Below are 12456 nucleotides of genomic sequence, written 5' to 3' on the forward strand. Positions count from 1 at the left end.
ATGGAAATTAAGATGAAACTGTCAAGGACTACTGATTAATGTAAGAAAGAAAAAGAGGTTATACTTTGGGAAACACTGGCTACTGGGAGGGCAAACTGCACAAATACCATGGAACATTGCTTAGAGTCTTTACTCCCACAAGCGTTTTGAATTCATGTGATCACCACCACTTTCAGGGACCATTTCCAGTCACCAATACTAGGAGGAACAACCAGTGTTAGAACTTACAAGTGACTATTCACAACAAATGAGTTTCAAACACAAACCATCAGCCACTGAATGTGAAACCCAATTTTCACAGGAGTGTGGCTGTTCAGAAGGCCAGCCCACAAGCTGACATCTAGTGTGGTGCTTAAAGCTGCTTTTAGATGTTGAAGATCTGCATTAAGCTGTTCACAAATGGTCTAAAGGGGCATCATTGATTGTTCCACTCCACAGCCAAGGAACTATCTTAGATTCCCAGCTTCATTTAAAAATTACATATAGATGCTTTCATGGATTAAAAAGTGCCTCCTATGAAACATATATGTACATTAGTCTAAAATATATCCAACAGAAGCTACACTGAAAGACAAAGATCTCATGCCTTGGGTAACCACCATGAGTTGAAACAGAAGGTCTATAAAAATATTTTCCTTACCTTAGTGATAGGACAAAGGGGAATGGCTTTAAGCTGAAAGAGGGGAGGTTTACATTTAATATAGGGAGAAATCCTTCCCTGTGAGGGCGGCGAGGCGCTGGCACGGGCTGCCCAGAGCAGCTGTGGATGCCCCATCCCTGGCAGTGCCCGAGGCCAGGCTGGACAGGGCTGGGGGCAACCTGGACTGGTGGCCGGTGTCCCTGCCTGTGGCAGGGGGGTGGAACTGCGTGGTCTTTAAGGTCCCTTCCAACCCAACCCATTCTATGATTCTATGATAACACTGAAGAAAATTTTCCTAACAACCCATACATCAACTTATCACCCTTAAACTGATGTGAAAACATCAAAACATCAGCAGAACTCATTTCTACTCCCACTAGACCCAGCCTGCTGCAATAGAGGACTCATGGCTAACCTCAGCCTCCTGAAGCCACTCTAAGGAGAAACAGCCATAGTCCAGAAGAAGGGAATTTGCAGAGAAAGAAAATCTCCTGACCTGAAGACGAACTATCAAGCCATAATGATGCTTGAGATCACTCTCATGTGGGCAGATGTTCAAAAACAGTATTGCGGGAGGGTGTCATTATCGGGCCTCCAGATAAGCACGGGACCTCTGCTAGACATTGGAAGGGCGGCAAATGGAAAACCTGAATGCTCATTCAAAATGGGACACAAAGCTGAATAGCCGTAGTTTACCCAGTCCGTCTGTGATAACAAAGGAAGGAAACTGAGAGTGTCACCCGTGGCAAAGGAGAGCCAGAATGGAATATTCAAAAAAAGAAACAAAGAGGTGATAAGGCTTCAGGGTGGAAAAATACTGGAAACAAGCATTGAGGAAAATATGGGGGGCGGGGGGGGGGGAGCGGAATAAAAGCAAATGGAGTGGTGAGATTGAATTCGTGAACACGTTTGACCTCTCTTTTGAATAACATGTGGTCTCTGTTAGAGCTTGCTGCAGGGTTTCAGCACTCGGCTGAAGAGCGAGCACGGTGGAGATACTGTGTTTTAGCTGGGTGTTAAGGCTTGCTCCCACAGCAAGGTTCACACGTCATCTTCTGTTGGTTCTGTTGACTTCTCACCCAGAAGAAGAATTCCAATTAGGTTTTGGAAATGACTTAAAATAAAATTTAAAAATTCTCAAGTTATCAAAGACAGAAATAGATAGTTTTGAGCCCACTTTGGTTGACTGAAGTGAGAGTATGACTGGGTCCTTTGCAGGCTGCAAAACTGTGTTGGCTTTGCTCAGAGAAAGCACATGTGAAAAGGTATGTGAGCTGCTGAAAGAAAATGAGGCACCTATGAAATGTGGAGTTCTTTGGGTGATGTTCTCATTCCCCAAATCAGGGGGAAAAAAAGGTCTATCACTGATAGAGGGATGCCAAATTAATTCCTGATGCAGTTCTGAAATCTGAGGGCTGCTCTACATGTGGACACTTTCCATTAGGAGCAATTCAACGGCAGATACTTTTGTTCAGGGTAAAACTGCCTCTACTTCAGCTCACTTTAATGTATTTCAAAATGTAGTCTCGTTTGGAATAAGCATACCCACAAGTTTATGCCAAATTGGCTAATTATAATTGTATTTTACTTGGGTTAAGTTTTTGACGAGCCTTAAGTTGCATGAGGGGTAATGTAGGCTGAGCATTCAAAAGGCCTTGAAGAGAAAGTGCCTCAGAACCAGCCGCTTTCCCATCAGTTCTTGAAATGAATACTTTAATAGTGGGGATTTCTGTGTTTTGATCATCTATTTCCTGTGCCAGAAAATTACTTTGAAAACCCCGATGGTTTGCTGCGCAGCAGAGCCTGCCACTCACAGCCTGGGCACAATTCAGAAACCACCTCAGTAATGAAGCCCTGATGAACACCAGTGGAAAAAGTTTGACTCCGGAGAACTGCAGTCCCCATTTTTTTCTCTGCTCTTTTCCTTTTCTCCTTTTTTTTTTTTTTCTTATTGCTGCTACTTTCCAGTGAACTTAGTTTCTTCTACAGAAAGATTTTTTTTTTCCCTTCTAAAAGGAAGGAGATGCTGGTGCTGACCCACCGCATTTGTGAACGTCTTTAACCCAGTCCTTTGGGGAAGCGCTCCTTGTCACCGAACGGCGAGAGCAGGAGTGGTGGGACAGAAACTAGCCCTCCAGCTCTCTGCAAGGCAAATTTCAGTGTTTGGCTGGGTGGATTTTCTAACGCAAGCAAGGAAACCTCAGGCCAGCCTACTCCCAGACTTCTGCAGGCTCGGTGATATCATGCAGGAATGAGGAGGTATGATTCATCACCAGTTGCACAGACAAAAGTCAGCTTTTATAGTCTCTCTCAGTGGAGGCAAGTGCTTGTGTGGAACAAAGAGTACGGGTGAAAGCTCTGCTGGTACCAGCTGCAGCTGAACTTCTCCTCCGTAGGCACCTTTCTAGCAAAGCAAACAAAGTTTATTGTGTTTTGGATTTGTAACACAGCACGCTCGCTGTATTCATGTTGCTAAATCACAAGGCTGCAGCATAGCTCAGGAGCGTGTTTAAAAGCCCCAGCTCCCACCGCTGTCTCAGACCAAAGCCCCCTGGATAACACAGGCATGGCCAGGGGACAGTCACACAAACCTCCCTGTGTCATGAGCAAATGCGTGCAGAAAGACTTCACGGCAAATAGCACATAAATCAAACTCACAGAAACCGGGCAACAAGAAGGTACTTGATGAAACTGGACTTTTCAAACAATGAATCCTTTGTTAGGTCTTTTTTTGAAGTGGGATATTCTGGCCCAGCCCTTCCAGGGAGAGAGGGAGGCTTACAGGCATTTTGAGATTTGCACTCAGCTTTTGAGGGAGAAGCTGAGAAGCTCTGCTGACCACCCATCTCACCTCCGAGCAACCGCTGCACGCCAACAGGGCATCAGATTAAACACTCTCTGCAGCATGGCCCTCTTCTGGGTGCTCCAATGGTCACTGACTCAGCTGTACCACAGGGAAGCAAGGATGCTCTGCCATGCCTGGTGCTGCCCCAGAGACCGCTGCAAAGTCGCAGTGATGCTGGGGTGCATTGGCCAAGTGATTCCCAAACTGCTTTAAACCCAATTTGATTATGTTCTTGAAATATTGTCTTTTGTCCTTCAACATACTGCTTGTGATGAATAAAAGAGTCATGACTACATGTGTACCAACCTATAGCATCACCTTCCTCCCACTCCAGAGGATGAAGGTGCAGTAAACAGAGGCTTTGGTCACACCAAATGCATATACTTTACTACTGGGAGCAGTCAGAATCACAGAGTCACAGCAAGGCCAGGGCAGCAAGGGGCCGCTGGAGCTCACCCCACCCCCCACCCCCCGCTGCAGCAGCTCTCCTAGAGCAGGACCCACCACGTCCAGGCGGGTTTGAATGTCTCCAGAGAAGGAGACCCCCCAGCCTCGCTGGGCAGCCCGTGCCAGGGCTCCGTCACCCGCAGGGCAGGGAAGTTCTTCCTCACGTGGAGCTGGAACTTCTCGTGATGCGGTTTGTGCCCGTTGCCCCTTGTCCTGTCGCTGGGCACCACTGGAAGGGGCCTGGCCCCGTCCTGCTGGCACTCGCCCTGAAGACATTTGTATGGGTGAATAAAGACCCCTCTCAGCCTTCTCCTCTCCAGGCTAAACAGGTGTAAATTTGTAAAAATGTGTTAGTGCTAAGCAGATGCATTGTCTCCATGTTAGTTATCTTTGCTATAGATTCTGAAAATTCTGAACTTTGCAATCCCTCTATTTCACCTAAACAATATACGCTTGTGAAAACACACCACCCGGGGGCATGCTGGGTGTGTAGCGACAGGGTATGCTATAAAAGCCTTAGTTTTGCTCCCAAACCGTTAAAAGGCAACAGCTCTATCCTTAAGGATAAGCCGCCTGGCAAAGTTCATTGACAGGGTGACGTTCTCTGCTGTGCACGCTGAGCTGTGCCCAGGTGCCACCCCAGTCCCAGTCCCAGTCCCAGTCCCCTGCCGCCAGAGCCACCCTGGTGGTGCCACCGCCGAGCGCCCGCGGTGGCTCCCAGGAAGGGTCTGGAAGAGCGAGGGGACGTTCCAAGCTCGACAGCGCGTCGCCTTCGCGCTTGTCGCACCCCGACCCCTCCCCAGCCTGCAGAGCAGGGGTCCGCGTGCAGGCCCAGCTCGGCCCCGCTCACCCCCAGCCCCAGCCCTAGGCAGGACTTGCCCGAGGCGGCCGCTCCGGACCCCACTGCTGACCGCGCCGGGGAAAACCCCAGCCCAGGCTCCCCCCGAGCCGGCCGGGCGGCTCGGTCCCGCCCCCGCCCCGCCCCTGTGCCGCGCCGCGCCGCGCCGAGCCGAGCCGAGGAGAAGGGGTTCGGCCGGCGGTGGCGAGTGGGAGTCGGAGCCGCAGCCGCCCGCGGGCAGGGAGCGTTGCGCCGCCGCCATGTCCCACTCGGTGGTCCTGCGCGGCCCCTCGCCGTGGGGCTTTCGCCTGGTGGGCGGTAAAGACTTCAGCGCCCCGCTGACCATCTCCAGGGTGAGCCGGAGCGGGGCCGGAGCGGGGCGCGGCGGCAGGTGATGGGCGGCAGGGCCGGGACGAGGGGCAGCGCTGGGGGTCCCCCCCCTAACACCCGGGTTCCCCCCCTAACACCCGGGTCCCCGCACCCGCCCCGCTCCCGGCCGGTGCCCCCCACGGCGGGCAGCGCCGGCTGCTCCTCCCCGCGCTAGTGCGGAGCCTGCTCCGTGCGGGATTTCTCTGGATGTTAATTCATAAAGATCTGCTCTCCGAGTTCTCAGTGCTCAGCGCTGCAGAACGCTTGGACTCGTGCCCTGGACTGAGTTCACAGGCTGCTGGGTCTGGGGTTTTTGTAGGAAGGCATAAGTAAAGTCAGCAAGAAGTTTCTCCGCACGGGCTGCTGTGTTATGGGGTCCCTGTGGGCTGGTAGTAATTACCGTGAAAGTGCGCTCACACTTGCATTTAATCTCACAACGATATTTTCTGGAAACTTCTTTGGTAAGACAGCGCAGCTAGTTTGGGATCAGCTTTGTGGGTAGACCTATGTGAAAACAAACCCGTTGGCTGTGCGGGAGGGAGCGGGGCGAGAGGTGCAATGGGCTGTGTGATGGATGAGGCGCTGGGCACGTTCCTGCGGGTGCTGGTGGTCCCGTCACCGTCGGGCTGCCCTGGGGAGGCTGCTCTGCTTCCCCGGCATGTCGAGGCCATGTGGGATGCTGGGCTTTCCTGGGCTGCCGCTGCCGGAGCACTGGAGCAAGCGCCGAGGGTATTGATAGAGCTATAACTTCAAAATATTGTCGTAACACATACAAGCTGTTTGCCATCTTCTCTTCTTCTCTTCGTTCTTCTGCCAAAGCCATGACAGAAAAGGGAAAACATGTGCCCTGAGTTTTAAATATGGAAGAGAGCATGTTTTAAAGAGATTCGGTTTGTATTTCAGTTTGAACACGCCTGTTACGCAGCTTTATGTCTCTGTTTTTCCTTTGGACTGTCCCTTACCAAGTGTGCCAGCAAGGGCTCATTTTTGGAGGCGCAGCAGGAGGTGGATGGTGAGGGAAGCCCCACAGCAGGGAGGCCGGGGCCGCACGCAGCAGCCAGGGGGTCTGCGCTGCAGGGGGAGGCGCTCGGCTTTGTGGGCTCAGCGGCACCTCCCGGGCGCGGGGAAGTCCTCTTTCTCCCCCAGTAACATGGATATACCGCAGCAAAACACAAAACCACCTCTCGGTGACTGTAAAAATGTTCCTGTTGTGAAAATGAACATTTGAATTTAGCGCAGGGAGCCTGTTTTCCTGTTACTTTGGGGGAAAAAAATGGTTTAATTTTAAACAAGAAAAAACAAAGTCTGCTTTTGCCTAGACAGGTGGCCTGCCAAATTCCTTGTTTGATTCAGCAAACCTGGGAGGTGTGAGGATAATTCTCATCAGGCCAGTCTGGCTTTGGATCACAACTAGCTGTAACACAAGGAGCAGCTGTAGGGTGATACTTTGTATTACTGAGTGTTGCAGCCTTTTAAATTGGATACTTTTAAAATTCTGCTCTCCCTGAAGAGAGGGGTGATGCTCTGATGTGCTGTATGCCAACCGCTGCTCCCAAAGAGTGATAAACAACTTGCTGGGATGTAAATATGGGTGTAGAGTGCTTCTGCTTGGGCTCTAGTCTCTTAACGTAGGAAAAGACCTCACTGGCTCCGCCAATAGCACCTGGAAATGTTAAAACTGGGGAAGAATTAGCTTCTGCGGCAGCTTTCAGCCATGGGGTGTGGGAAGGGGCTGCTGGAGGGCTTCCCAGGGAGCTGGGGCTTTGCTTGGTGGTGGGTCTGTTCAACCCTGTCTGTTTGCAGAAGACTGAACACGGCCAGTGTGGTGCCATATTTGCTTTTATTCTGTAATTGTTTGTTCTGTAATTAGTTTAATTGTCTCACCAGGAAATCTGTTCTTTTGAGCTTGAAGCCCGGGCAAGGGGGCTGGATTACTGCAGGAGGGAGGGAGCTTCTTGCTATAGCCTAATTGTGGAGTCTTTTGGCTGACTTCTGCTTCCTTCAAAGTGCTTTGCGCTTTTTTTGCCTTTTTTTTTAAAAAAAAAAAAAAAAAAAGACTTATTTGTTTTTATACCAAAATGCCATTAAATTACAAACATATTTTTACAAGCAGAAATTCTGCTGGGAGGTGGGACCAGACTCTGAGACTGCCACATCCAGCTGTGAGCCCAAGATGCTGACATGCCCTGGGTGTGATGGACTGTCCGAGGGATGCGGGTTTGCCCTATTTCTGTGCCTGAGGGGGGCTGAGAACCGATATGCTACCAGGGGTTTGGGCTGTACAGCTCTACAAGCATCCTATCTGGATTGGTTAGATTGGGAATTCATAGATCTGGGATTTGAGGCACCCAAAGGCCACCCACATTCAGTTCTGGGTGCCAGAGGTTGGCTGCCTACTTATAAAACACAAATTCATCTGCATAGGGATTGAAAAAAAATTATTCAGTCATTAACATGTTGGTTTTCTCTACTCTTTGCTAAGCTACTGCAGGAAACATTTTCTCCCCAGACCTCTCACCAGCTGTAACAGAGCAGATGTGTCGTTGCCACAGCAAGCGATGCTTTGCCATCTGCTGGGGCAACCCTGTAAAGGTGCGGCTCCTTCTCTGAAGCTTGTCTGAGTGTTGTTGCTTGGGGTTCAGTGAAGGCAGAATTCCTTGATGTTGCATTAGTGGGACCTGAAGTCAAAGTGCCACTGCTAGAGCAGAAATAATGAAGCAGTTGGTGTGAGAGAAGCTGCCGGACCAGGCTGAGCGGCACAGCAGTGTGGCCCAACACCAGGCAGGGAGAGGTGCCTGGCGTGGGGCAGGGAGGAAGGCTGAAGGTAGTCACCAAAAGTGGCTTGTGACAGTATTGTCAAGGGATAACCTTGAAAAAACAGGGATTCTTCAGCAAGGAAAACAACGATCACACAGTCCTGCTTTGCAATAGAAGTGGACTCGCTCACCAGGGCTTGCTTTAGCCTGCAGCCCCCTGCAAGGCCACTGCATTTGTGCAGGTGCAGCTGATGGTGTTGAGCCCATCCTTGCAGCTCTTTCAAATATGCTGCTGAAATCAAGCGAAGATCTTTTTTTTTTTTTTTTTTTTTTGAGAGCAGGTCACTTCCTTCTGTGGTTTGAGATCTGATCGCTGAAGTGACCAGTAACAGCTGATGCTGAGCACTACCCTAGAGAGGCCAGGGCTCCAGCTGGGATGTTAAGTTCTTTGGTATTAAAGGTAAGGAAAGATAAATGCAAGTCCAGATGGGTGTGCTTAGGGCATCTTTCTTAGGTGGTTGTGTAAAAAGCTAAGTGTGCTAGCCACCTTTTTTCCCCCTTGTTTCATCTTGCATTTTCTGCAGGACCCAGATGAGCAGGGCTGGTGCTTGCTGGCTGGTTTGGGTGCCGCAGCAGCTATGCGCTGTCAGCGCGGTGCTGAGAAGGGAACTGTAGCCCAGGGCTGTGCTCTGGGGAAGAAACCCGGCTGGGTTTGTACCCACACTTATAGCAAGTGAAGGCCGGGGGTATTACATCATGAAGTTAATGGTTCCCCTTCCTAATGATGTTTATAGGGGTATGGGAGTGACCCCAAACATCTTTTAGACTTGGCCTTAATGACTTGATGGAAAGTCATTTTAAGGCTTAATTAAGTTTCTGGTAGCGCGTAGCTGCTTTTTCTTGGTTGAGCAGGTCAGCAAGTGGATGCTGTGTTCGCCCTTGGTGGGAAGGGGAGCCTACTCAGCCTTTACTCAGGGTAGCAACCAGATTGCCTTTGACCAGCAGCCATGGCTCAGGAACAGGAATGGAATAACTTACTCAGCTGCTCCCAGTGTTGTGCTTGTAACCACATCAGTGAGTGCTGCAGTTCTCTGTGGGATCACAGCTGATCTACCCCTTGCCTGGGATTAAAAGATAATCGGTCATTAGCGTAACTAGAGGAGCTGAATGCATTTAATCACTTGAACTTGCTTGTCCAGCTTCTAGAGCAGTCGATGTCATCGTCTACCAACTCTGCCGGTGTTAATCCACTTGCTGCTTTTAGAATCATAGAAAAATTACTTGGCTGAACAGATAATTGACAAATGGACCCATTCCAGTATCTTTTAAAAGAAGTTTTTAATACAACTTTTCCTTTATCTGCTGGCTTCAGCATCCTTTTACCCACTAGTCTCTAACAAAGCAGCAAAAATGCATTTTTCAGTGTTGGCTTGGAACTGTAATACAAGAAGGGTGGGAAATAATTGGTCTGCAATCCATTATCCAGGTATTGTTTGAGTTAAGGTTGACTTTTAAACTTAAGCAGCTTTTGTATTTGAGCAAATACGTGCCCTGTTAAAGTATAGGATACGCAAGAAGGAATTCTGCTGAGGGAGGAATTCCACTAAAAGTCATCTTGTTGACTCCATCGGGGCAGCAGCAAATGCCCGAGTGCTTCACTGTGATTCCACTTGAACAGAGAGTATCCACTCATAGTAGTAACTTCTGGGGTGGGCTGTGAGGCTTGCTCGGGGATGTCGGAGCACAAAGGGCTTGGCAGACCTCTGGCTGGGGGGTCCGGGTTTGGTTACCCCAGGAACTCCGTGTATGTTGGTGGGGAAGGCAGGAACCAGAGATGCCAGCAAAAGGAAACAGGGCTTTTTTCTTCGCATTCCATAAGGCTTTTTTCCTGGTTTTACATGTAACTTCTTAAGTATTTGATTGTTTATTAAACGGGAATGATGTACTTTCAGTTTAGAGCTCCCAAATGGACTGAAGTTGTTGCTCTGTGTTGATGAATCCCAAAACTAGGACCCCTGCTGATTTCTGCTGACCCTTGGTGTTTTCATTGCCTGCACAAGCCAAGCCATGCTAACAGTTCCTCAGTTGGTTACATATTAATGTTTGCTATAACATAATAGTTCAAGTGGGATGATTATTTTTTTTTCTTCTTCTTCCGATGACTGTTTGTTGTAACGGCTGGAGTGAGAGACCTGGGCAGTTATGCTTGAAGCCGTAGTGGTACTTAACGGTTAATCTGAACTCAGATGAGAGCTAATGAAAGTATGTAACAAATATATTTGCTGCTGAAGTTATTTTATCACTGAGGCTTTATTAAATAAACTGAGAGAGAAGACTAAATGCTTGTGCTGATTCAGGAGACAGTAATGGTGTGGAATGAAAGCCTAATGTTAATTACCATAATCAAGCACACTGATAATCCAGAGTGGGAAAGCAGGCGGAAAGAATGATTCATGTAGGTCCATTCGTGCAAGGTCTGACCTTGGGGCGAGTTTAGCAAAATAAACCCAGCACACCCTTGAAAACACTCCCGGCCTCTGCCAGGCTGAACAAAGCAGAAGGGGTTGGGGTGAGGGGGGGTTGTGGGTTTGGGGTGGGGTTTTTCCCTTTTTTCTTTTTTTTTTTCTCTTTAAATGATGGTGATGTCAATTTTCTGACTCGAAGATTGAAAGATTGCCTGTTGGGACAGGTATTCAGAGTTACTTTGGAAAAGTGCATGGTTGTAGCCCACTTGATAAAGGGATAAAAGAGAATGAGGTTAGATAGCAGACTCAATAACATGACTCTGTTAGTGTAGGAAGCATACAAGGGGAAATATGTGGAATTATTCTTTTTTTCTTAAACACTGCTGCTGTATAGCAGAATAGATGGTCCTGGTCCTGCTGAGAGTAGATCAGTTCTTTAATTTTAATACAAATACACCATTAAGAATTGTGTGGAATTAGTGCAGACTACTGCAATCTAATTTTTTTTTTTGGTAGTAGGGGAAAATGCATATCACAAGTCTGCAGAAGTTACATAGCAAACCCTATAAGGCACAAGTTCTCTTAAATACAGTATTTCTAACCTAATTTGTTGTTTGATTTCTGAGCTCTTTAAAATGCATTGACTCATGGTTCTTAGATACCCAAACACTTAGCGAAAACGTTTTTATTTTTTTAAGTCATCTGTGACCACAGGTGCTAGAGTGTGAAAGAAAACAGTAGATCTCTCAAGATCTGGTAGTGTTGATAAAAAAGCTAAACCAAACATGTTCACAGAAAATACTCTGCTTGATTTGTTGTCAGTGCAGCACTGCCAGATGTGTACCGAAGCAAAAGGCAGCGTATCTAGCCAGAGCTTGTTAATGTAGTGGATTTGTAGGCAGCCGTTAACACCCCACTTGCCCCAAGCCCTGGAAGATAAGGTTATGTTTGGTTTCTACTTCAGGACTTACACAAAAACTTCAAGCAAAACCAGGATTCATTGGGTTACAGGGAGGAATTGCAAAGATGTTGAGGCACAGCGTGGCATTTAAGGAGCTTGTACAGCCAGCAGAGACCTAAAATAAACCCCGCACTCTCACTGTGGAGAGCAGAGCTCTATTTAAAAAAAAAACAAAACCAACAACAAAATTTGCTGTGCAAGAGTATTGCAGCCAATGAATTTTCCAAACATCGTAAAGATGCCTCAAAGCCCATGCCACACTCAATCTTTCTTGTCAACCAGGGCAACTTACATTTATGCTCATTAAACCTGAGGTTGTTTTATGTGTTGTGTGGACTGATAGCAGAGTACGTGTGAATGACATTTTACAGTACAAGCTTCAGAAGGCAAAATACACCAGATCATAGAAGATTATTAAGAGTAATTACGTTAAATAATCAGGTATGGGCAATGCACAGCTGAAAGAGAAACTGTCTTGAACAACTGAATCCAGGACTGTTCAGCAACAGGCACCACAGAGTAGATGCTCACCTGGGAAGTTTACGGGACATTGGCTCTGAATGCTGTCCTTCACCGAGAGCCACAAAACGCTTCCCAGAAGCCTTTAGCACACATCAAGCTTCTGGTACAGAAGACCAAGCCCCACAAAATACCTGGTGTTCACAACTGAACTTGGGGAAAGCAGCCACGCTGCAAAGGCAGAGAACCCCGCAGGCTGCGCGAGACCCACGCGTTTCTTGAGAGCGAAGCTTCAGGTTTGCTCAGCAGCTGGATTCAAACATTTTGTGTTGGAGAATTATCTTCTGTTTGGAGATACCTTTGTGGCTACTTTCCTTTTTGATAGGAAAGAAAGTATTGACCCATCTTCCCAGCCAAGAAGGCTGGGGATTTGGAAGGGAGAGCTCCAGGCAGCTCCCGTGTGTCTTCTGCCAAGCACCCAGGGCTTTCTCCGAACAAGAGAGCTGGGAGAGGAGGCTTCACAGGAGAGCTGAGCACTAAACCTCTAAACAGATGAACCAGTGGTGACCACAAACACTTTCTCTGATGCTGCTGAATCCAGTTTGCCATGTGGTGTGCAGCTATGTCTGGAGGACCGCAGTGATGCTCCAAGCGCACCTACACCAAGGTTAGTCAG

General features: G+C 48.2%; 1 protein-coding gene across 1 annotated transcript in view; it reads left to right on the forward strand.

The window, feature by feature from the left end:
• Nucleotides 1-4926: 4926 nt before the first annotated feature.
• PDLIM4 (PDZ and LIM domain 4) overlaps nucleotides 4927-12456 on the forward strand; it is a 53063-nt gene continuing 45533 nt past the window's right edge. The window contains exon 1 of the mRNA XM_080397801.1: nucleotides 4927-5123. Within this exon, the coding sequence (XP_080253927.1) occupies nucleotides 5031-5123 (93 nt within the window). The 5' untranslated portion in view covers nucleotides 4927-5030. The remainder of the gene's footprint in view (nucleotides 5124-12456) is intronic.

The sequence above is a fragment of the Falco punctatus genome (assembly GCF_963210335.1).
Source record: "Falco punctatus genome assembly, chromosome: 8".
In the NCBI taxonomy this organism is placed as follows: Eukaryota; Metazoa; Chordata; class Aves; order Falconiformes; family Falconidae; genus Falco; species Falco punctatus.